The sequence below is a fragment of the Nymphalis io genome, chromosome 30 (genome assembly GCF_905147045.1).
Source record: "Nymphalis io chromosome 30, ilAglIoxx1.1, whole genome shotgun sequence".
Lineage (NCBI taxonomy): Eukaryota > Metazoa > Arthropoda > Insecta > Lepidoptera > Nymphalidae > Nymphalis > Nymphalis io.
The window spans coordinates 1,230,853-1,252,898 of NC_065917.1; the positions used below are offsets into that span (position 1 = coordinate 1,230,853).

General features: G+C 40.8%; 2 protein-coding genes across 7 annotated transcripts in view; one reads left to right on the plus strand and one right to left on the minus strand.

Moving 5' to 3' along the window:
- The window catches only part of LOC126779896 (catenin alpha), a 400,158-nt gene that overhangs the window by 5,093 nt on the left and 373,019 nt on the right, over window positions 1–22,046 (plus strand). For 5 of the 6 annotated variants that reach the window (XR_007670416.1, XR_007670417.1, XM_050504067.1 and 2 more), the window contains exons 7-14: window positions 1,035–1,096; window positions 2,871–2,989; window positions 5,062–5,146; window positions 5,727–5,842; window positions 6,382–6,499; window positions 6,860–7,109; window positions 7,652–7,757; window positions 9,312–9,406. Coding sequence is in view for 4 of the 6 variants with exons in the window: in XM_050504067.1 (XP_050360024.1) it covers window positions 1,035–1,096; window positions 2,871–2,989; window positions 5,062–5,146; window positions 5,727–5,842; window positions 6,382–6,499; window positions 6,860–7,109; window positions 7,652–7,757; window positions 9,312–9,406 (951 nt within the window). In the remaining 2 variants the exon portion in view is untranslated. The remainder of the gene's footprint in view (window positions 1–1,034; window positions 1,097–2,870; window positions 2,990–5,061; window positions 5,147–5,726; window positions 5,843–6,381; window positions 6,500–6,859; window positions 7,110–7,651; window positions 7,758–9,311; window positions 9,407–22,046) is intronic. The other variant, XM_050504069.1, reaches the window with a different exon arrangement.
- On the minus strand, window positions 9,910–17,629 carry LOC126780149 (larval cuticle protein LCP-17-like). Its single transcript, XM_050504421.1, has 4 exons — window positions 17,599–17,629; window positions 12,099–12,296; window positions 11,407–11,514; window positions 9,910–10,569 (listed from the first exon to the last, which is right to left on the minus strand). Exons 1-4 carry the CDS (start codon window positions 17,599–17,601, stop codon window positions 10,480–10,482), a joined length of 399 nt encoding a protein of 132 aa, XP_050360378.1. The 5' UTR covers window positions 17,602–17,629; the 3' UTR covers window positions 9,910–10,479.

Consider the following 22,046-nt stretch of genomic DNA (forward strand, 5'->3'; position numbering starts at 1 on the left):
CCCCACACACACACACAGACACACTCGTGCTGCGCGCCGTGTGCTCCGCCGTCGACACCATCGCCGCCGTCGCGCGCGGACGGGCGCTCCCCGCCGCCGGTACCGACCCCCCCCCCCCCCCCCACACACACACACAGACACACTCGTGCTGCGCGCCGAGTGCTCTGACACTGACCCACGCAGGAATGTAAGGAGAAGATTACCGACGCCACGCCTTCCCCTCCCTTACATATACTGTTTTCCATGAATATAAGGAGTTTATATAAGCATTTATTGTGTATAAGATCTTGAAATGAAAACAAGAGTGGACTGTATATAAAATGTATATTCACCCACTTTATATTAAGGCGAATAAAAGAACAAGGACGGATATGCGTACGCACGTATGTACGAGCGAGCCGACTGACTCTCCCTTCCGTTCTTGTCTCGATGAACGGTCAGTCCCTGCGGTTTTATTCGCGTATAACTTAAAGAAATCATTAAGAGCAGACATAATATTTCAGTATATACCACATTTTTTTAGCTTATTTAATGCTCCGCTCCTATCGGTCGTAGCGTGATTTTATATAGCCTATAGCCTTCCTCGATAAATGGGCTATCCGACACTGAAATAATTTTTCAATTCGAACCAGTAGTTCCTGAAATTAGCGCGTTCAACCAAACGCTTCACTGGTGGAAGGGCTTTGTGCGAGCTCGTCTGGATAGGTGCCACCCACTCATCAGATATTCTACCGCAAAACAGCAGTACTTGGTATTGTTGTGTTCCGATTTGAAGGGTGAGTGAGCCAGTGTAATTACAGGCACAAGGGACAAAACAACTTAGTTCCCAAGGTTGGTGGCGCATTGGTGATGTAAGCGATGGTTAACATTTTACATCCACTTACCATCAGGTGGCTCATATGCTCGTCCGCCTTCCTATTCTATAAAAAAAAAAAACTCATCAGCTTCATAATATTAGTATCATCACGCTTCGACCCGCTATGGTGGAGCAGTAATATATAATCAACATATTTCCAACCCAATTATGCTCGCAGGTTCGAACCGCGTGCCCGTGGAAGGTCCGGGCGAGCTCGCGCAGGCGCTAGACGACTTCGATGTAAGTTTACTTTTTTAAATAATTTATTGATATGTTAACATCTTCAAAAAAGCTGAGATGGCCCAGTGGTAAGAACGCGTGAATCTTAACCGATGATCGTGGGTTCAAACCCGGGCAAGCACCACTGAGCTTTCATGTGCTTAATTTGTGATTATAATTCATATCGTGCTTGACGGTGAAGGAAAACATCGTGAGGAAACCTGAATGTGTCTAATTTCACTGAAATTCAGCCACATGTGTATTCCACCAACCCGCTTTGAAGCAGCGTGGTGGAATAATCTCCAAAACCTTCTTCTTAAAAAAAAAGGAGAGGAGGCCTTAGCCCAGCAGTGGGACATTCATAGGCTGTTACTGTTAACACCTTAGCTCTCGGTACACGGTATAGGATAACTGAGAGTTCAAGCGTCCGATGACGTCAGCAAAGGTTTTTTTTTGTTTATATTCGCCGGGAGGGCAAATGACTACTCCACCTGATGGTAAGTGGTAGTAGAGTCCAACCGCGACGACGGCCAGTACAGTCGGGAAAAACGTTCTGCACTAGCCGCCTTCGCCTTGCCGGCCCGCAAGATGCCTCTTCACGCCTCGTTTGAAGGAACCCGGGTTCCAAACAAAAGATTTTGAGCGTCATATGACGTCAGTATCAGATTAATTATTGTAATGTGTGCGTGAAACCCGTACACGATAGCGGCGACATGTTTACACATAAATGAGAATCTCGTGAGTACGTCGGCACTCAAATCGTTTTTTTTTTTTGTTTCGTTGGTGGAAGGTGTGAAGTTAATAATGTAACGAAATTAAATTTATTAAAATTGTTATCAATATTATTATGAATAATATCAGTACACGGTAACCAATTGAGAGAACGAACGACAGATGAGTGCCACGCCGTCAGCGTGTGTGCGTCAATGTGTGCGTGAGGTCGGCACACGAGCGCACGTGTTTACAAGTCAACTCTCGTGAAAGACCGCGATACTCACGTTTTTTTGTTGTTTGTTTCAATATCGAGTCACAATGGTGCAAGATATGTAGTACAATAACAGCCTGTGAATGTCCCACTGCTGGGCTAAGGCCTCCTCTCTCTTTTTTTCCTGGGACATTATTCACACACGGCCATCTGCTCCCAAATTAAGCTTGTACAAAGCTTGTGCTATGGAAACCAGACAACTGATATACTACATATACTACTTTTCTTTTGTAAATACATACTTATATAGATAATTACACCCAGGCTCAGGACAAACAGACATGTTCATGCACACAAATGTCTGTCCTGGGTGGGAATCGAACCCACAACCTTCAGCGTGAAAGGCAGGTATTACACGCCAACCGGCTCGTCAAAAGTCTTTTTGAGGAGAAGGTTTTTTTGGAACTTATTTCACCACGATGCTCCAATGCGGGTTGGTGGAATACACATGTGGCAGAAATTAGACACATGCAGATTTCCTCACGATGTTTTCCTTCACCTTCAAACACGAGATGAATTATAGACACAAATTAAGGACATGAAAATTCAGTGGTGCTTGCCCGGGTTTGAACCCACGATCATCGGTTAAGATTCACGCGTTCTTACCACTGGGGCATTTCGGCATCGATGTATATGTAGTGTATTATTTTTTTTAATCAGTAACTAACAATCTATCCCGACTTCGCATGAGTAGATAAAAAGTTAACATAACGCGTTTATATCGTAATACCTAACATCTGCGACGAACCCATCCACATGGTGGGGGTGGTGATTAGTTACCAATATTAAAATCATATGTGGTGTTTTCAGGAGCGTATGGTGATGGAACCGCTCGCGTACTCCGAGCTGCGCACCAGACCCTCGCTGGAGGAGCGGCTCGAGTCAATCATCTCCGGAGCCGCGCTCATGGCGGACAGCTCCTGCACCAGGTGAGTCCTGGGTGCGATACTGAGTACACTGAAGTAATATCGTGGGATTCAAACGGTAATTTAAATTAAGGAAGTGCCTCTACCACAATGACTTGTTGATGTCTGACGCAGTTCCCGGCTGTCATTTGTAAAAGAAACTAGTGAATTACTGTGGTATTCATTGTGATGCACAAGCGCAATGGTGTGTATGTCGCTGGTTCGTTCCTGGGACCGAATTATACTAATTTATAACGATTGCGATACGTTCCCGATCCAACTTTGATATGATTAAACTTAATTGTCAAAGTTTATGTCAATAGTCGATAATTAAATTGAAGAATAAGAAATCGGACAAACGGCAACGATCACGCTTCGGTTCGATTGCGATAAAGTGATAATTTGTTAGTAGAATTGACAATAGCCCTTGAACATTTGGGCTATAGTCGTACTCTTAAAACAAGTGTGTAATGACATAGTACTACTCGGTACAGATAGATGGCGCTGCTCGAATCTGTCATATTCCTGAATCGCGCTGTCTAGTTTCGCTCCTCAGTATATATAGTGTATGACGTCATTAATATTGTGAGATCGTATAAAATCCGTTATGTAAATATGTGAGATGCACTTATATACTTTGAAGTAACAATACGTAATTGAATTTTATATGATCTATTTAGATTAATCACGTCTTACATTATATATACTGAGTAGGGAATCTAAACAGCGCGATTCAGAAATGAGACAGATTTGATCAGCGCCATCTATCGCTGCCGAGTAGGAACTTTTTTCCGCTTTCTTATTCTTTAATTTAATAATACAGATGATTCAAAGTTGGATCGGAATTGAATCGGGGACGTATAGTAATCGTTATAAATAAGTATAATTCAGGCAGAATTTCAGTGAAATTATCAATATATATACTGAGTGGTATTTCGCTTAAATATATTGATAATGACTTGTTGATGTCTGACGCAGTTCCCGGCTGCCATTTGTAAAAGAAACTAGTGAATTACTGTGGTATCAATTATGATATTTTCATGTGCTTAATTTGTGTCTATAATTCATCTCGTGCTTGACGGCGAAGGAAAACATCGTGAGTAAATCTGCATGTGTCTAATTTCACTGAAATTCTGCCACGTGTGTATTCCACCAACCCGCACTGGAGCAGCGCGGTAGAATAAGCTCCAAACCTTCTCCTCGAAAAGGAAGACGAGGCCTTCAGCCCAGCAGTGGGACATTCACAGGCTGTTACGGATTTATGACGCACAAGCGCAATGGTGTGTAAGCCGCTGATTCGTTCCAGGGGCCGAATTCTACTTATTTATAACGATTACTATACGTTCCCGATTCAATTCCGATCCAACTTTGAATCATCTGTATTATTAAATTAAAGAATAAGAAAGCGGAAAAAAGGTCCTACTCGGCAGCGATAGATGGCGCTGATCAAATCTGTCTCATTTCTGAATCGCGCTGTTTAGATTCCCTACTCAGTATATATAATGTAAGACGTCATTAATCTAAATAGATCATATAAAATTCAATTACGTATTGTTACTTCAAAGTATATAAGTGCATCTCACATATTTACATAACGGATTTTATACGATCTCACAATATTAATGACGTCATACACTATATATACTGAGGAGCGAAACTAGACAGCGCGATTCAGGAATATGACAGATTCGAGCAGCGCCATCTATCTGTACCGAGTAGTACTATGTCATTACACACTTGTTTTAAAAGAACGACTATAGCCCAAATGTTCAAGGGCTATTGTCAATTCTACTAACAAATTATCACTTTATCGCAATCGAACCGAAGCGTGATCGTTACCGTATTTCCGTTTTCTTATTCTTCAATTTAATTATCGACTATTGACATAAACTTTGACAATTAAGTTTAATCATATCAAAGTTGGGTCGGAATTGAATCGGGAACGTATCGATCTCCTAAACTATCCGCTCGATTGGCTTGAAATTTGTCAGTTACTTCCCCGACGTGACGCTAACTAAGAACGGATTACACGCAAATCTACACGTGGGAAGGGGGGGGGGACGATTAGTAATATATATATATATATATGTTCACAGAGACGAGCGTCGCGAGCGCATCGTGGCCGAATGTAACGCGGTCAGGCAAGCCTTACAGGATCTACTACACGAGTATATGAACAATGTATGTATGAAAAAATTCTATTATTTAAAATATTATTAAATATGTTAACTCATCCCTTACGTCGCCAATGCATCGCAGACCTTCGGAACTAAGATTTTTTGTCCCTTGTGCCTGTAGTTGCACAATACTAAATATTGTTTTTTTTTTGGACCACCTGATGGTAAGTGGTCACCAACGCCCAGACTATGGCATTGCATTAGACTATGGCATTGTAGGAAATGTTAACCATCGCTTACATCGCCGATGCGCCACCAACCTTGGGAACTAAGATGTTATGTCCCTTGTGCCTGTAATTACACTGGCTCACTCACCCTTCAAAACCGGAACACAACAATACTAAGTACTGCCGTTGCGGTAGAATATCATAGCTACAATATTGTGGCTTAGCGGTAGAACATTTGAAGAGTGGTGCCCACCATAAGTGCTAGCATGGTTCGTCAGTATTCACATTTCGAATCCATGGTAACGCTTAATATTAACAAATACAAGATAATATATTCATATATTCCCTTCTATAACCGGTTAAATCCGGTAATATCCAGCAAAATCCCGCAATACATAAACGTGCACGTCCCCCCAGGCGGGGCGCGCCGAGCAGTCGGAGGGGCTGGAGCGCGCGCTGGAGCAGATGTGCCGCAAGACGCGCGACCTGCGCCGGCAGCTGCGGAAGGCCGTCGTGGACCACGTGTCCGACAGGTGAGCGCTCCCACGACGCGCTTGGGCTAAACGTAATCAGATTAACGATCAACGTGTAATCATCGATCACGATTACATTATTACAAAAGTAATCAAAAAAGGAAAGTGATTAAGTCGAGTATGTGAATTTACGTGACGTCACCGATCGAGAAATAAATAATCTGCGGAATCGTAGAAAAATGCCGTTTGTAATGTCGGTGAAAATGTTATCGTAAAATTAAAGTTGATATAAATACAGCTAAGTCAGTTTGGTAACGCTTTGCGTCTGTAGTACTGTACCGTCAGCAAAGTAAATAAATTAACACTTTTTATATTTTATTATTTTTATAGGTAGGTACTTATATTCTCTTATATCTTAATTAAATGATTAGTTTTTTCCTTGTGTTGTCCCCGTGTATAAGTGCGTACAAAGAGGGGTATGCTAATTGTTTTCGCTACTGTTTTTGTTTGGTGTTAGATATAAAATAGTAGCTTATGTTTTGTGTATGTTTCTTGGTCGTAATTGAAAAGAGCTTATTTAAATAAATTTTGCATTTCAGCTTTCTGGAGACGAACGTGCCGCTGCTGGTGCTGCTGGAGGCGGCTCGCAGCGGCAACGAGAAGGAGGTGGAGGAGTACGCCGTCGTGTTCACCGAGCACGCCAACAAGCTCGTGGAGGTCTGACATCGTCAACTTTTTTCCCACTTTTATTTAAAGGGGAGGATGAATTTAAGCTAAAAAAAAGTTCACGATCCCTTTTGGCCCTCGAGCTCACTCTTTATCGAATTTCATCGCAGTCATAAAAGCGGAATATACAGACGAAGAGACAGCTACTTCTGCATGTATATATTATATAATCTTAGAGTACGTTTGCTTGTAAAGTCGATAAAAGAGTATCCGAAGCTCTGTACGTCCGTACCGTCGAGTCGAAAACGACCGGCCGGCCGGTCCGGGGGCCGAATGAAACCCCGAGGCGGCCGGGGGTCGCCGTCCGCTCCCGTCGAAGGATCCGCTACAGCGCGGGCCCGCGTGCCGCAGGTCGCCAACCTCGTGTGCTCGATGTCCAACAACGCGGACGGCGTGAAGATGGTCCGCCACGCGGCGGCGGCGCTGGCGGCGCTGGGCGCGCAGGTGCTCAACGCGGCGCGCGTGCTGGCGGCGCGCAGCCGCTCGCGCGTCGCGCAGGACAACGCGGGCGCCTTCGCGCGCGCCTGGGAGGCCGCCGTGCGCCTGCTCACCGACGCCGTGGACGACGTCACCACCGTCGACGACTTCCTCGCCGTCAGCGGTACGCCCGACCCATCCGACCTATCATACACGCATTGGAACCCCCCCCCCCCCCCGCTTTGATGAGTCGTCCGGGGCGACCCGGAGAGGTCCTCCGTTCTGCTGAGAAATGGATTTTGAGTACCCAGTACGATTATTAATTAATAATATTTCGCTTCCGTCCTAAAAATATTACAGTAGCGATAGTATCGCAGTGATCGTTACTTTTGACTAAAACCGATAAACACTATCGATATCGATGGTTTCGGACTGTCGATTGTCAACGATCGACAGTCCGAAACCATCCATACATAGACATCCATATATAGATATAATGATGAATTCCTGTCGATAGTATTGCTCACGGTGAGCTATCGACGCGATAAATAATACCGACAGTGTACACGCGAGACGATACTTTCAACAGTGCTGTCCATATCCTTAATAATTTTCAAGATCATATCGATAGTTCTGCAAACTTGTATGCTGTGTAACTTTTAAAGTTTATATATAATATGTGTAGATTGAAATCGAGTTGTTGTTTCAACGTCCTATATGTCACAGAGAACCACATCCTGGAGGACGTGAACAAGTGCGTGGTGGCGCTGCAGGAGGGGGACCCAGACTCGCTCGAGCGGACCGCCGGCGCCATCCGCGGGCGGGCCAACAGGTGGGTGCCACGGGGGGAGGAATGGCGGGGAGTGTTTACGCCGATATCATATCTTCTTCTTCTTGTGCCTCTCCGCTATTGACGTCAACTCAGCGAATTTTTTCGCGGTCTCGCGCCAAGCGAAATAGTTTTTCCACGCTGGCGATCTTCGTCCATTCGCAGATGTTGCGCAACCAGGACCTTTTTCTTCTTCCAGCGCGTCGTTTCCCCTCTACATTGCCCATCATTATAATTTGGAGCAGTTGGTATCGCTCGTGTCTCAAGACGGGGCCCAAATACTCGGTTTTTCTCTTCTTGACGGCTTGCAGTAACTTCCGGCTACTGGCGACGCGCTGGAGTACTCTCTCGTTCGAAACTTTCTGTGTCCACCTAATACGGAGCATTCTGCGGTAACACCACATCTCAAAAGCTTCTAGATTTTTTTTTATATAGAATAGGAAGACGGACGAGCATATGGGCCACCTGATGGTAAGTGGTGACCAACGCCCATAGACATTGGCATTGTAAGAAATGTTAACCATCGCTTACATCACCAATGCGCCACCAACCTTGGGAACTGAGATGTTATGTCCCTTGTAATTACACTGGCTCACTCACCCTTCTGGTGGTGGTCTACTGGTGGAAGAGCTTTGTGCAAGCTCGTTTTTGGGTGTCAGCTTGCAAAGTCCATGCCTCACTACCGTATAACACTACTGGCCAGACATCGCAGTGGAGTTTCCTGGCTGAGCTTTATGGATAGTTTACGGCTGCACAATCTTCTCCAACCTTTTAAGACTTGCTCGGGCAATTTCAATCCGATGTCATATCGGGGGATCAAATGGTAACCGAAGGCAAGAAAGAGTTTCCACTGTTCACACAATAAATTAATTGATCATAAAATATAATCACTTTTTACACTGACTCAATAGCGAATCTAGACAGCGCAAGGTTGGCGACGATGGTTAATATTTCTTATATCACCAATTTGTACGGGCGGTGGTGACCACTTGCCATCAGGTGGCCCATTTGTTCGTCAGGCAGCAGCAGTGAAATATAATTCATATTCCAATCATTATATGGTCCCCCCGATTATATTTCGGACGTGAATAAAGTATATTTCGACTACGATGCGTTTTTACGCGATTCTTAATATTGTTGGAAGCGTCAGTACCGCAATGGCTTACTGCTTTGCGAGGTAAAAGTCGTCGGTTCGATGCTGACCCTTGGGACTATTGTCGTCCCCACTGGAACTAGTATTTCGCTTAATTGGAGGGGTTGATATAGGAATATTAGTAATTTCCCCTGGGGAAGCTCTGCCGAGCCACGAGCAGAGCACATGACAGGGTCAATGGTATATCAACACGATCCCGCAGTCTCTCCGATCCGTGCTCAGGCCGTCGCAGTGGTTTTAGTCGGTAAAAATCTCACATAACCCGGTTCCCCCCCCCCCCAAGAGTGCTGGGTAACTTTCTGAAGGTTGCCACTGCGAGAACAAGAAATAGGAATGTAAGTGATTTCTTAGAAAGGACAAGATTTTTTTTTATGGATGGCTCAATGTGATTTGAATGTATACAGGGTGTGTTCCGTCGTGACCCAAGAGATGGACAACTACGAGCCCTGTATATACACGAAGCGCGTGCTGGAGGCGGTCACCGTGTTACGAGATCAGGGTGAGTTTTATATTTATTTTTTTATTTTTTTCATATGTCTACTGCGCTTTTTCGGGATACAATTATGATGATGAACATGACGTCACCATAATGCTATTACATCTCTATGGTATCATACCAATTTTTTTTTTTCTTTATAATAATAGGTCGGGCAGGTAGGTCACCTGATGATTAATAGTTAGCTCAAGAGTGGTGGCGCATTGGTGATGTAAGGGATGTTTGATATTGCTTACAGTGTGAATGTCTATGGGCGGTGGTAGACTTACCATCGGGTGGTCTATGCCGATTGCCCGTCCGACTACCTACATATACTTTATCTAAAATGAAATTATCATGAAGCACTATTCGGCATTTCTTTCAGGGGAGGGGTTTAGCTCTCTAACTTTTATTATTTTCAACTCTTAATCAATTAAATGAAATATTGATGTTTTTTTCATAAACTATACTTAGAATTATATAAATAAAAAAAATAAAAATCATATTTTTTTTAAGTAATTATTTAATTACAAAATAATATATTATGGCATTTCGACTTCATAGAAATCAGAAAACTTATATATACGGTGTGAGTATTATCGTAACAGCAAGAGATAGTTAATCTACTGAACCTTGTGGTTGGTACAAAACCCAAAATGACCGTATGGTGTCCGTATGCATGAAAATTATCATGGCGGCCGATTGAACTGTGTGAGAGTTGCTCTGGTACAGCGCCATCTAGCGGCGTTACAACAATTTGGATACAAAACTCCATGAACAGTACAGCCTTAGCCCAGCGATGGGACATTGAAATTCCGTTGCTTTAGTATATTGAATATCAGTTCACGCCGTCCCATAATATTCATACAAGGTCACATTAACGATCCAGTTTAAACCGGTTTCCGATATAAGAACAGCGGCCATAGACAAGTGGCGTTCGTTTCGATGTCACGTGATCGAAGTTCATACGATCCGAACGCACTTGTCTAATTTACTGGCCGTGATAGATATACGATATCTCTTTTTGTCGCGGGCGCTTAAAACTAACGTCGTCTCGCTCTTGATGAAAGATAGAGATGGTTGGTTTCGCGTCGGTCTTAGTTCTCCTTTGGCGGATGAGCTCGGATGTACTCGATTGAGCGGAGAATCTCTGCTGGGATGGGGTGCGGTGTGGGTATGAAGGGACCCTGGGAAAATAAAAGGTTTCGTCAATACTTAAAATAGTCACAATGTCACGTAAATAGTCTAAACTTAAGCGTGTGGAACTGCGATGCTCATCTACTTATATATTAACATTGACTGCCTCGTTGGTCTAGTGGCTTGATGTAAGGCCACAGACCCGGAAGTCCTGGGTTCAATTCCCAGGTCGGGCCAGTAAAAAGTAAAAAGTTATTGGTTTTTTCTGTCAGAAAATTCTCAATAGCAGCCCGGAGTCTGGAAGTGTGTACACTCCCGTGCCTGGGAAAGTAAGCAAAACCGTTGGTCCTGCGCCGGAACTCTTTCCGGTCGTGTCGGATCGCCGTCCCATCGGATTATGGGAGTTAGGGAACAGAGAGTGCACCTGTGTTTGCGCACACACTCGTGCACTATAATATCTCCTGCGTAGTTGGCTAATCTCTCTTGAGATTGGCCGCCGTGGCCGAAATCGGTCTGGAGGACATTCCCCGAAGTACGACGCATCTTATAAAAGTTCTATGTATATAAGCTTAGTAGTTTTATCAGTGAGACATAACAAAATATCTTTTCATTTATTAGTGTTGATATATTATGTTGTCATATTTTTTTTATTGTATGACGTCAGCAGCTGGCAAGTGACATTTGAAATAGCCAATTAAATATTTCCTACAGCGCCAATGTCTATGGGCGATGACCAAAAACAATCACGAGGCCCATTCGATAGTCTGCCTACCTAGATGATATATTTTTTTAAATTGTGATATTTATTAAAGATTAGCTCAATAAAATGACATTTGTCGATTTTGACCCGCGACTTCTATCTCCATCTTGTCTATGCCTCAATCTACCTGTGCGTTGTAACCATTCTCGTCGGCCGTGTACTGGAACGCTACCACTTGGCCGTCTGGTGCCGTCCATCTCGCTTCTCCCTGTGCCACCTGAGCTGGTACCTCAGCCTGGAAAGGAATAACCGTTATGAAATATATTCTTAAGTCATAGGTAATAAAAAAGTAGGCTCTTAGCTCTTGTTGTAGGTCGTTTTCTCAAATAATATATATATAATGACCTTGAATTGACGCGATGTCATTGGTCGAGATCTTGTATAATCTGTGGTGTGCATTATGGATTCGCGAAAATATGGCGCTTTGAATGTTCGCGAAGTTGTTATCGGAAATTTGTAAGTAAAACTAAAGTGTATATAAGTGGTTAAGTGTAACAGTCTCGTGTTATATATAGAGATATATTGATCGAGAACTGTTTGTGGTGTACGATACAGCGGAGATATTATTACTTTTTTTTTTCACTAAATAGGCCAGCGTTTGACCCTTGACTTGCCTGATGTTAAACATCGACACGGTCTAGGATGTAGCACGCTTGCCTAAAAGAAACCTGTTCACACTGGATTTGAAAACACCAACATATCAGGAAATACGGACTCAGACAAAGCATTCCACGGTTTTTTTTATTAGCGAATCGCGTGGAATGTGTAAATGAGTTTTGTTATTTCATCTTCGGATGTAATAGGCTGTTTGACACTCACCCCGGGTACGTCCTTGAGGGCGCCCTGCTCCCTCGCCGCGATACCGTTCTCGGTCTCATAGGACCACTGATATTCTCCCAATTTCCCGACGTCCAGCTCTTGCTTCAGGATCGTAGCCTGTGACTCGTCCTTCTTGCCGACGATGTGCGAAACGTCAGCGCAGACGCACGCCACTAGGACGGAGACGATGAGGAATTTCTGAAAGGATTTTTTTTTGGACGGTTCATTGTAAAGTAACATGTGATATCCCACAGCTGAGCTAAGTGCTGGGTGCTCTTCTTTCGATGAAAATTCTTGGAGCTTGCATTGAAGTATCGTGGTGGGACCAAGCAACTTCAATGCAATCTGCATTCAATCATGGTTTCCAAGTGTAAAGCGGGGGTAGTTCTGGTGTCAGGTCAGGTTAGGTTAGCCTATGTCTTTTTCTGTACACCTAACAAATTGTATACAAAATTCTATGATGACCAGTTGAGAAGTTAAGATTTTAAAGCGTAACAAACAAACGAACCCACTTTCGCATTTGTATTACTAGTAAGGATTGTACACATGAAACTCACCATTGCTTGCCGGGATTTCAACCCGCAATGTTTTAAAATTCTAGCTGCTTATTTATCTCGACTTATTTGTATTGTAATACTTTAAAAAACTTTTACTATAAGGCTTAAGACATTTATTTCCTTAAAAAAACAACACTTAAACTTAGGAAATACCATTAAATGTAAAGTTCTATGCGATAACTTTTGTCTACTTTTTGTTCCAGTAAATAATCTTTTTGATCTCTTTTTGAATATATTAATTGAATTTGCATTTATAGCGTTTCTTGGTAATGAATTGTAAAGCTGTGCTCTTTCAAATAATAGTTTTTGTGCCATATGTAGTTCGGAATTTGGGTAATTCGATTGTTTGTCCGTTTCGAGTAAGATGAGGATGTGATCGCTACACGGTAGCATGCGAAAGCGATCCCGTGGCGCTCCTCGTTAAGACGGAAAGGGTACCGCTGGTTTTTTAGTGGCTATTCTGATGTTCGGGGCGCACTCGGCGCCTTGGACACCGGAGAGCCCCACATACCTCCCCCCACACTGTTCCCGTGGGGGAAACGCGTACCGCGTTTTTCCAGCGTTTAAAAAAAAAGATGGGGTCGCTAACCATATTTACAATACTTTACTGTGGGCATCAATCATGAAACTAATATTTCTTAATATTAGCGTGTTTAAATATAAACACTAAATGTATAGTTTAATGGTGGTATACATGTAGACCGCCATTTACGGAGCGAAGAAACACCGTGGTGGTTTTAGTAGGTAGAACGTGAACCATCGTCTCTGAGATGGGAGATATCCATGAGGATTTCCCCAGGAGAATAAAAAAACTAAAACTGGCTCACTCACCCATCAAACCGGAACTAAAAGATGCGAAGTTTTGCTTTTTATCGGTAGAATATATGATGAGTGGGTGGTACCTACCCAGACGGGCTTGCGCTAAAAAGCGCTTTAGTAATGATAAAAAAAGATAAATCATAAAATGACAACAAGGAGCCTTTTTATGTTATAGGTAGGTGGATAGGTCAATGGGCCATCTGATGGTAAGTGGTCACCACCGCCCATCGACACTGGTGCCATCAACCTTGGGAACGAAGTAATGTAAAGTAATCCCTTCTATCTCTAAAGTATTACGTTACCAAAAACCGTTGACGTACTATTTCATAGTAGTTTTTATTTACGCGGAAAAGTTTTCAAGTTATAAGTTTTTGCTTACGTAATACATGTACATAAGCAATCAATATAACCGTTATGTCCTCGTAATGAAATAAAATATTGACGGTGTAGAAAAAATGAACGGTGAACTTTATGATACGAACGGCCTTCACGCGCAGCCTCCGGCGGCGAGATGGGCCGTCTGCGTTACGAAATGTGTGTACCTTGTGACGTACGATATTATGGGCGATAGCGAGTTACATGATGGTATGAGAGGGGGTGGTTTCTTGGGGGTTATTTATGTGAGTGTGTATTATTATATATATATATATATATATTTTAATGCATAAACAGATTTCTATGTATTTGGATAGAATAGGATAAGGATCGTTAGAATACTTACATCGTCACGAGTGACTTTTATTTGACGTTTCTCGGTATTGCAGTCGTTCGAAATTTACTTAAGACTTAGTCATGCAAGGCATTATATTATTATTGTTAGTTTTTAATTGTAACAGTAACAGCCTGTAAATGTCCCTCTGCTGGGCTAAGGCCTCCTCTCCCTTTTTGAGGAGAAGGTTTTGAGCTTATTCCACCACGCTGCTCCAATGCGTGTTGGTGGAATACACATGTGGCAGAATTTCGATGAAATTAGACACATGCAGGTTTCTTTACGATGTTTTCCTTCACCGAAAAGCACGAGATGAATTATAACAGAAATTAAGCACATGAAAATTCAGAGGTGCTTGCCCGGGTTTGAACCCACGTTCATCGGTTAAGATTCACGCGTTCTTACCACTGGGCCATCTCGACTTTTAATTGTAAATATGTACTCAATTCCGATAAAGCTGTACTTTGCCCTTGAATTATCATTATTATCACTAAAAGGTGCAAATGACAGGAATCTTGGTGGTAGGGCTTGTGCCCGTCTGGTTAGGTACCACCCATCATCACATTCTACCGCCAAACAGCAATACTTTGTATATAATAATAGGTAGCCCATATATAGTTGGACCGGTAACTATTCAAAAGCGCGAGAATTAAAAATTTGTATTAAAAAAAAACTCCAACGCGTATCGCTTCTGTCTTGGATGCTGGAGACGAGATGAATATTTAAATATCGGAGATGTTGTTTGACCTTCCGCAGCCTTAATGTAAAGTTGAGTATTTAATAAGATAAATCAATACATTATATATATACCACGTATATATATATATATACTAGCTAAAAGTGCCGGCTTCGCACGAGTAGAAGGAAAATGTATTCATTTAATTCAGTTTAGGAGATCTTGTGATGAGTAGTATTTCGCTTATATATATATAAGTATATATATAATATCCCGGGACATTTTTCACACACGACCATCTGATCCCAAATTAAGCTTGTACAGAGCTTGTACTATGGAAACCAGACAACTGATATACTACATATACTACTTTTCTTTTTGTAAATACATACTTATATAGATAATTACACCCAGACTCAGGACAAACAGACATTTTTATGCACACAAATATCCGTCCTGGCTGGAATCGAGCCCACAACCTTCGACGTGAAAGGCAAGCATCCACCACGCCAACCAGCTCGTCATATATGTATAGTTAAATAACTGATTGATATATAAACGCACAGCCCAAACGACTGCGACATGAAAACTTGCATACGGGTTCCTTTTACGCAATAGGTTAGCACTGAGGATTTTAGAAAATTTAACCGCCAAGGTGTAAAGGGGATTAAAATGTGTATCAAAATCGTTCATTCTTTAAGAAAGAGCTGCGGAAATTGGTGTTTAGCGATTCTGAATTGTGACGCGAGTGAAGTATTAGTTTTATTACATAAGTAGCTGCACTTCGCAGTGTCAGCCGCTTGAAATTTAGACTATTGGCGAGACGAGGTAGAATAAGAGTGAATTTCATGTTATTATAACAAAGATTGATAGGCAGGCAGACTGGCAAGGGGCGTCAACCCGAATGAACATTGACATTGTAAGAAATGTTAACCATCGCTTACATCGCCAATGCGCCACCAACCTTGGGAACTGAGATGTTATGTCCCTTGTGCCTGTAGTTACTTTACCAAGTACCTACTAATATTTCAGTACAAGCGTTGTCGTGTTGGAGGAGCGCGCTAAGACCATTTTGTCAAGTAGGAAACGATCTGATGGTCTTTAAACACCTGAACAGACTTCAATCATTTTTAGCATATCAAATAAAACTAGAACGCCAAATCTTAGAATAAAAATCCAAATAACACATTTGAACAATTCAAATCACAAGTCGCCGTCCGTAATCCGTAATAGTTAGGCTAAAGTCCTTCTCTTTTTTGAGGAGAAGTTTTGGGACTTATTCGCGTCAATAATTCATTCAGTCAATTACTTTACATTTCTGTCAAACAAAATTACAGACGGGTTTGCATATATATATATACTTTATATTGTCGTCCCATCGGATTATGAGAGTTAGGGAGTAGAGAGTGCACCTGTGTTTGCGCACACACTTGTGCACTATAATATCCTCTGCGCAGTTGGCTAATCTCTCTTGAGATTGGCCACCGTGACCGAAATCGGTCTGGAGGACATTATTATTATTATATTATATATTTACTTCATTCAAGAAAACTATGAGATTCCTATAAACACTTCTAAATCGGCTCGCAATAGCCGAGATTGCCTAGTGGTTAGGACGAGTGAATCTTAACCGATGATCGTGGATTCAAACCCGGTGCTAAGCGCCACTCAATTTTCATGTGCTTAATTTGTGTTTCCGATTCATTTCGTGAAATTATGCCACACGTGTATTCTACCAACCCGCATTGGAGCAGCGTTGTTGAATAAGCTCCAAACCTTCTCCTCAAAAGGGAGACGTAGCCCAGCTGTGGGACATTAACAGGCTGGTACTGTACTGTATCAACTCGCAATGTAGATTCTACCGTTACAACCGGCGAGAAACTCGGTAGTTTCTGCACTTTAATAACGATTTGGAAACTGACTCGCTATGTCTTGTTAGATTAGTTATTACCAGACTTACAAAGGTCGCCTATAACAACAAACGTATTTAACAATAAACGCGATAATCAGTTCGTTTGTTTGTTACGCTTTTATGTCTGAAGATTAACTATTAAACGAATTATCGTGTAATTATTAAAGAAAATGACATACGGCGTCTAAAATGGCCGAATCCGGGTTTTTTTTTTTCTGGAGTTTGTTATCAATTCACACGAAATCCACTGAGGAGTTGCGTGACGGTTTAACCAAAATATTTATTCATTTATTTGTAATAGCACACTTACAACAAACATATAAAGCATTGAAAAAATTAATTTATAAAACAATAATAGTATGTCTAATATGCATGTCAATTACAAGTGTACATAGCACTTCCAGATTCAATCAAATCAAATTCAAATTAAAAGTAACAAAAAATCATCAGTAATTTTTAAAAATGTCAAAATTAAACAATAAATAATGTCATTGTTATATCAAAAAAAAACAATTGGTAAAATCATAATTGAAATTATTAAAAGTATTAATTTAAACTAATCATGCATTTTATAATAATTAAGTAACTTATTTCTAAATATTGTAAATATTCGCTCAACAGATAAAATTATATATATCATAAATGGAGATGTACTTTGTTTTTCTTTATATAATTGGAATAATCCTTTGGAGGAGAATTTTTAGGTCTTGTTCTAATACGCAGCTCAAATACCGGTCGGTGAAATTGAAAAATGAAATTTAATTGCCCGGATTCGAATCCGCGAATTTGTGTTCAAGTCAAATTTAGAACAAAAAAAGATCACTCACCATTTTTAAATGCGGTTCGTACAATTCAAGTGTTACGTAAAACTGTGCGGATTGACATACACATCGGCCTTATATAGCATTTGTTGAGGCCCTGATGCGTTGTTTCGCAGGTTGAATGCGTTAACCCGTTTGAACTCGTCATACGGTCTCTCGGACCTTAACTCTTAACGAGACGCCGGATAAATGATTTGTTATACACTAGCTGTGTCCGCGGCTTTGCGTGGAATTCGAGTTTGTACAATACGTACAGTACCGCGATAGTACAGTGGTTAGGAGACGAGACTCTGGACCATCGAACCCAAAGCACAAAATGTCATGTGCTTAATTTGTGTTTATAATTCATCTCGTGCTCAGTAAAGGAAAACTTAGCAACAAGCAAATCTTGGCCCCATGTCGTATCGTCAAAAAGCACAGGAGTCCCTAGCCCAACAGTGGGACGCTTAGAGATCCGTTATTTATAATATTATTTTTAAATTAAAATATAGCCTATGTTTGTTTCGGATAAGAAAGCTTTCTAATGGCGGAAGAATTATTATGATCGATACAGGAGATGGTTTTCAGAGTTTATCGATAACAAACAAACAAACAATGCTTTTCTCTTTATAATATTGTGTACAGTTTTAAGGGTCTTTGGTTATATTTATTTATTAATCCTTTATTGCACACACTTTACAAACATTTAGTGACATATAATAGCAAGTCGAACATTAAGTATGCGAAGGCGGCCTTATCATTTATTGTGATCTCTTCCAGGCAACCTCTGTAAAGAGAAATGCTTATGTGCTTTTCAGCCAGGATCACTAATCGGGCATAGCATGCGAACAATTTATACTTAAAATTTATTGAGCTTAATACCAATATCTAATATACCAATTCGCAAAAAAATTAAAAAAGACACTTTAACTACCCTAAGCAAATATTAATAGTAGTTCAGATTTTTGTATCGTGTAGTTTTTTCGTTTGTATAGTATATGTAGTTTTTTTTTTTTTTTTTTTTTTTTTTTTTTTTTTTTTTTAATTAAGTAAGGTCTCCGTTATTTAAGGTGATCGTTCTTTTTCCCTATTTTTTTTTTCTCTTTATTGTTTTATATTATATTTAAATTTTACATAGCCTAACTAAGCATATAATAAGTATTTCAAGCACATAGTCTATAAGTTTTTAAATAAGCATGCAGTGTTTATCTATAATTAGCTGTACAATTGCGTTTGATATTTTGTTTATTTTAATTGTGTCTATAGTAAGTTTTATATTGTAACAACTGTTGATAAACCTAAATAAAAAAAAATAAAAAAAAAAAAAAAAATAATTACCAACACATACATACATACATATAGACTTATATAAGAAATAAATAACCATAACAGTTATATTGCTGTTATTTTAAATATCTAAACTAATATTATAAATACGAAAGTACCTCTGTATGACTGTTACGCTTTAACCACTAAATCATAACGACATTGACTTTTTTATAACAACCCCCCCTCCGACACCGACGTTTTACCTTTACCTAACATAGGGGCATAAAGTCACTGACATCGCCCGTAGAATTAGCTCGCTGAAGTGGAAGTGGGCTGGTCATGTCTCCAGGCGCATTGATGGCCGATGGAGCCGACACGTGTTAGAGTGGAGACCACGCTTAGGCAAACGTAGTGTAGGACGCCCTGTGACAAGATGGGCCGATGATTTAAAAAAGGTGGCAGGTTCGGGATGGATGCGGACTGCCCAAGATCGGGATGGTTGGCGATCTATGGGGGAGGCTTTCGTCCTGCAGTGGACGGCAAAAGGCTGAGAAAAAAAAAACATAGATGCGAACACTAGTAAAAAACAAAATCGTAATACTTAATTCAACATTTTGTTAAGTTCTTAATTTTAATTTTACTATTTATATCAGCTGTTACTCAGTTGTGTGGGATGGATGCTGTTTCCTGTAACTAAGGGAGCATATACATCTGCGCGAGGCTTCGAAAAGATCTGCATCCGTACGTAGTTGACGTATTTAAGACACGTACGAAACGATTTGCTTCCTCGTTTCTGATACGCACCGCCAAGGCCTGGAATACCCTCCCGACCTCCGTTTTCCCCACCACCTACAATATACCCACCATCTATAATGTACCTTCAAGTCAAGAGTGAATAGGCATCTTCTAGGCAAGCGCGCTCCATCTTAGACTGTATCATCACTTTCCATCAGATGTGATAAAAGTCAAGCGCTAGCTTATACATTTTAAAAAAATACATACTCGTATAATGTATTTAAAGCTGTTCATGTGTATTCCTTGTTGGAGATCCTATTAAAATAAAATAAACATAGAAACATTGCTTATTGATAGTAAATATAATGCAGTGTCAGTAAGAGCCGGTGAATGTCACACTGCTGGGCTAAGGCCTCCTCTCCCTTTTTGAGGAGGAGGTTTGGAGCTTAATCCACCACGCTATTCCGCGCGTTGGTGGAATACATATGTGGCAGAATTTCATTGAAATTAGACACATGCAGGTTGCCTCCATATATATATATATGGAGTATATATATATATATATTAAGAGAAATATACTTACCTTATTAAAGAAATTCGTATGTTTTTATTTATGTTATTCCAAGTACCAGTAGCGGGCTGGCTGGCGATTTGAAAGTCGTAGTGAAGATTCTCAACTCTTGGGCTATTGTCGTTTCCACTCTTAACACAAGCTGTACGATTAATGGGGGGGGGGTGTAAATAGGAATATTTGTTTCTCTAGAATGAAATGTGTGCATGAACACGTCTGTTTGCCCTGAGTTTGGGTGTAATTATCTATATAAGTATGTATTTACAAAAGAAAAGTAGTATATGTTGTATATCAGTTGTCTGAGCTCTGTACAATCTTAGTTTGGGATCAGATGGCCGTGTGTGAATAATGTCCCAGGATATTATGTAGTATTGTATATAAAGCTTTAATAATAATAAATAAAAAATAGTTCTCCGTCAGTTCAAGTTTATTTTATTTTATTTTTATTTTTATATGGGCCACCTGATGGTAAGCGGTCACCAACGCCCATAGACATTGGTATTGTAAGAAATGCTAACCATTGCTTACATGCGCCACCGACCTTGTGAACTAAGATGTTATGTCCCTTGTGCCTGTAATTACACTGGCTCACTCACCCTTCAAAACCGGAACACAACAATAATAAGTACTGCTGTTTTGCGGTACATAACATCCATAGAATCATCGCGTGAACATGAGTTATAAAGTTAAAAATAAAAATAAGGAAAATATACCCTAAGTGTGGAAAAATATTGGATGATTTCTTTAATTATCCATGTGCGAAATCACACTATCAATGCAGAGTGCATTATGCTCCCACTCCGATACTCGCCATAAAGCGATGGCGGAATTAAAGGGTGAGTGAGCAAGTGTAACTACAGACACAAGAGACATATCATATTACCGAGACGATGTAAATGGTTAATATTTCTTACAGTGTCTATGGTGGTGGCCATTCACCATCAGGTGTCCCATTTGTCTGCCTTCCGATATTAAATAAAATATCATAACTCCTTGCTCGTTATAAATGACTCGAGATGAATTTGTGCTCATCTCGATTACCGACCGGATGCTGTATCCCCCTGACTACCAAATATAGTCGCTCTTTCCAAGTAGCTATGTTAATAGACTCGTCGACCCATATAGAAATATCGACAAGATCTCGCAGCCTCTCTAATCCATGCTCATGACGGCATTTGCAGTGGTTTGTTTAGTGGTTAAGATACCCACGCTACCCAGTTCGCGCCCCCTCAGGGTGCCCTTTTCAAAGTTTCCATTCAGTAAAAAAACTGGGACGTTCACGGATTGCTGATATTATTATTTTAAACGTCATTATTGGCGTGAAAAAGATTATTGTTCAACCCGGACGCCGGACGGAGTCGGGGCGGGCCACTAGCTGTTTATATAATCTGTGTACAGTTATTGGGTAATGTAAAATGATCGATTGCAGAATGATTACCGCGTCTGTGGTTCCCTTTGTGTTAAGGGTCTAGATGCGAATGGAGGTCAGTGTGTCAGACTACACTTTCGTTTACATACAAGGATTGTCGAGGCTTATATTTTGATAAGTAAAAATAAATCTTGTTAACAACAGATGGCGTTAGTAGTAAGTTAAATCGCGCTATCGTTTGTTATATTTGAATAACATAGAAGAGTTTATTGTTTTTGTATTATTGAGCACACATATAGTTTCGTCTGGAAGTATTGGTTTCATTGTGACACGGTGTTAGGAGTGACGCATTTGGCAAGTTGATTTTGTACAAGGATAGTCGCTCATTGCGTTCAACCCCACTACGAAGACGTCATACTTATGGTGAAATGTTTTTTTTTTTTTAATGTGTTAGATATGTAATGTTAAGTGGCCGCAACCGCCCAGATCACAGCTATAGTTAATATTTCTTACGTCGCACATGCATATGGG

Excerpts from the sequence above, each read along its gene's own strand:
- LOC126780149 (XM_050504421.1), bottom strand. Across the intron at positions 11,515-12,098 it reads CCCTCAAGGACGTACCCGGG|GCTGAGGTACCAGCTCAGGT; the intron begins GTGAGTGTCAAA and ends ATTCCTTTCCAG. Across the intron at positions 10,570-11,406 it reads AGAATGGTTACAACGCACAG|GGTCCCTTCATACCCACACC; the intron begins GTAGATTGAGGC and ends TTATTTTCCCAG.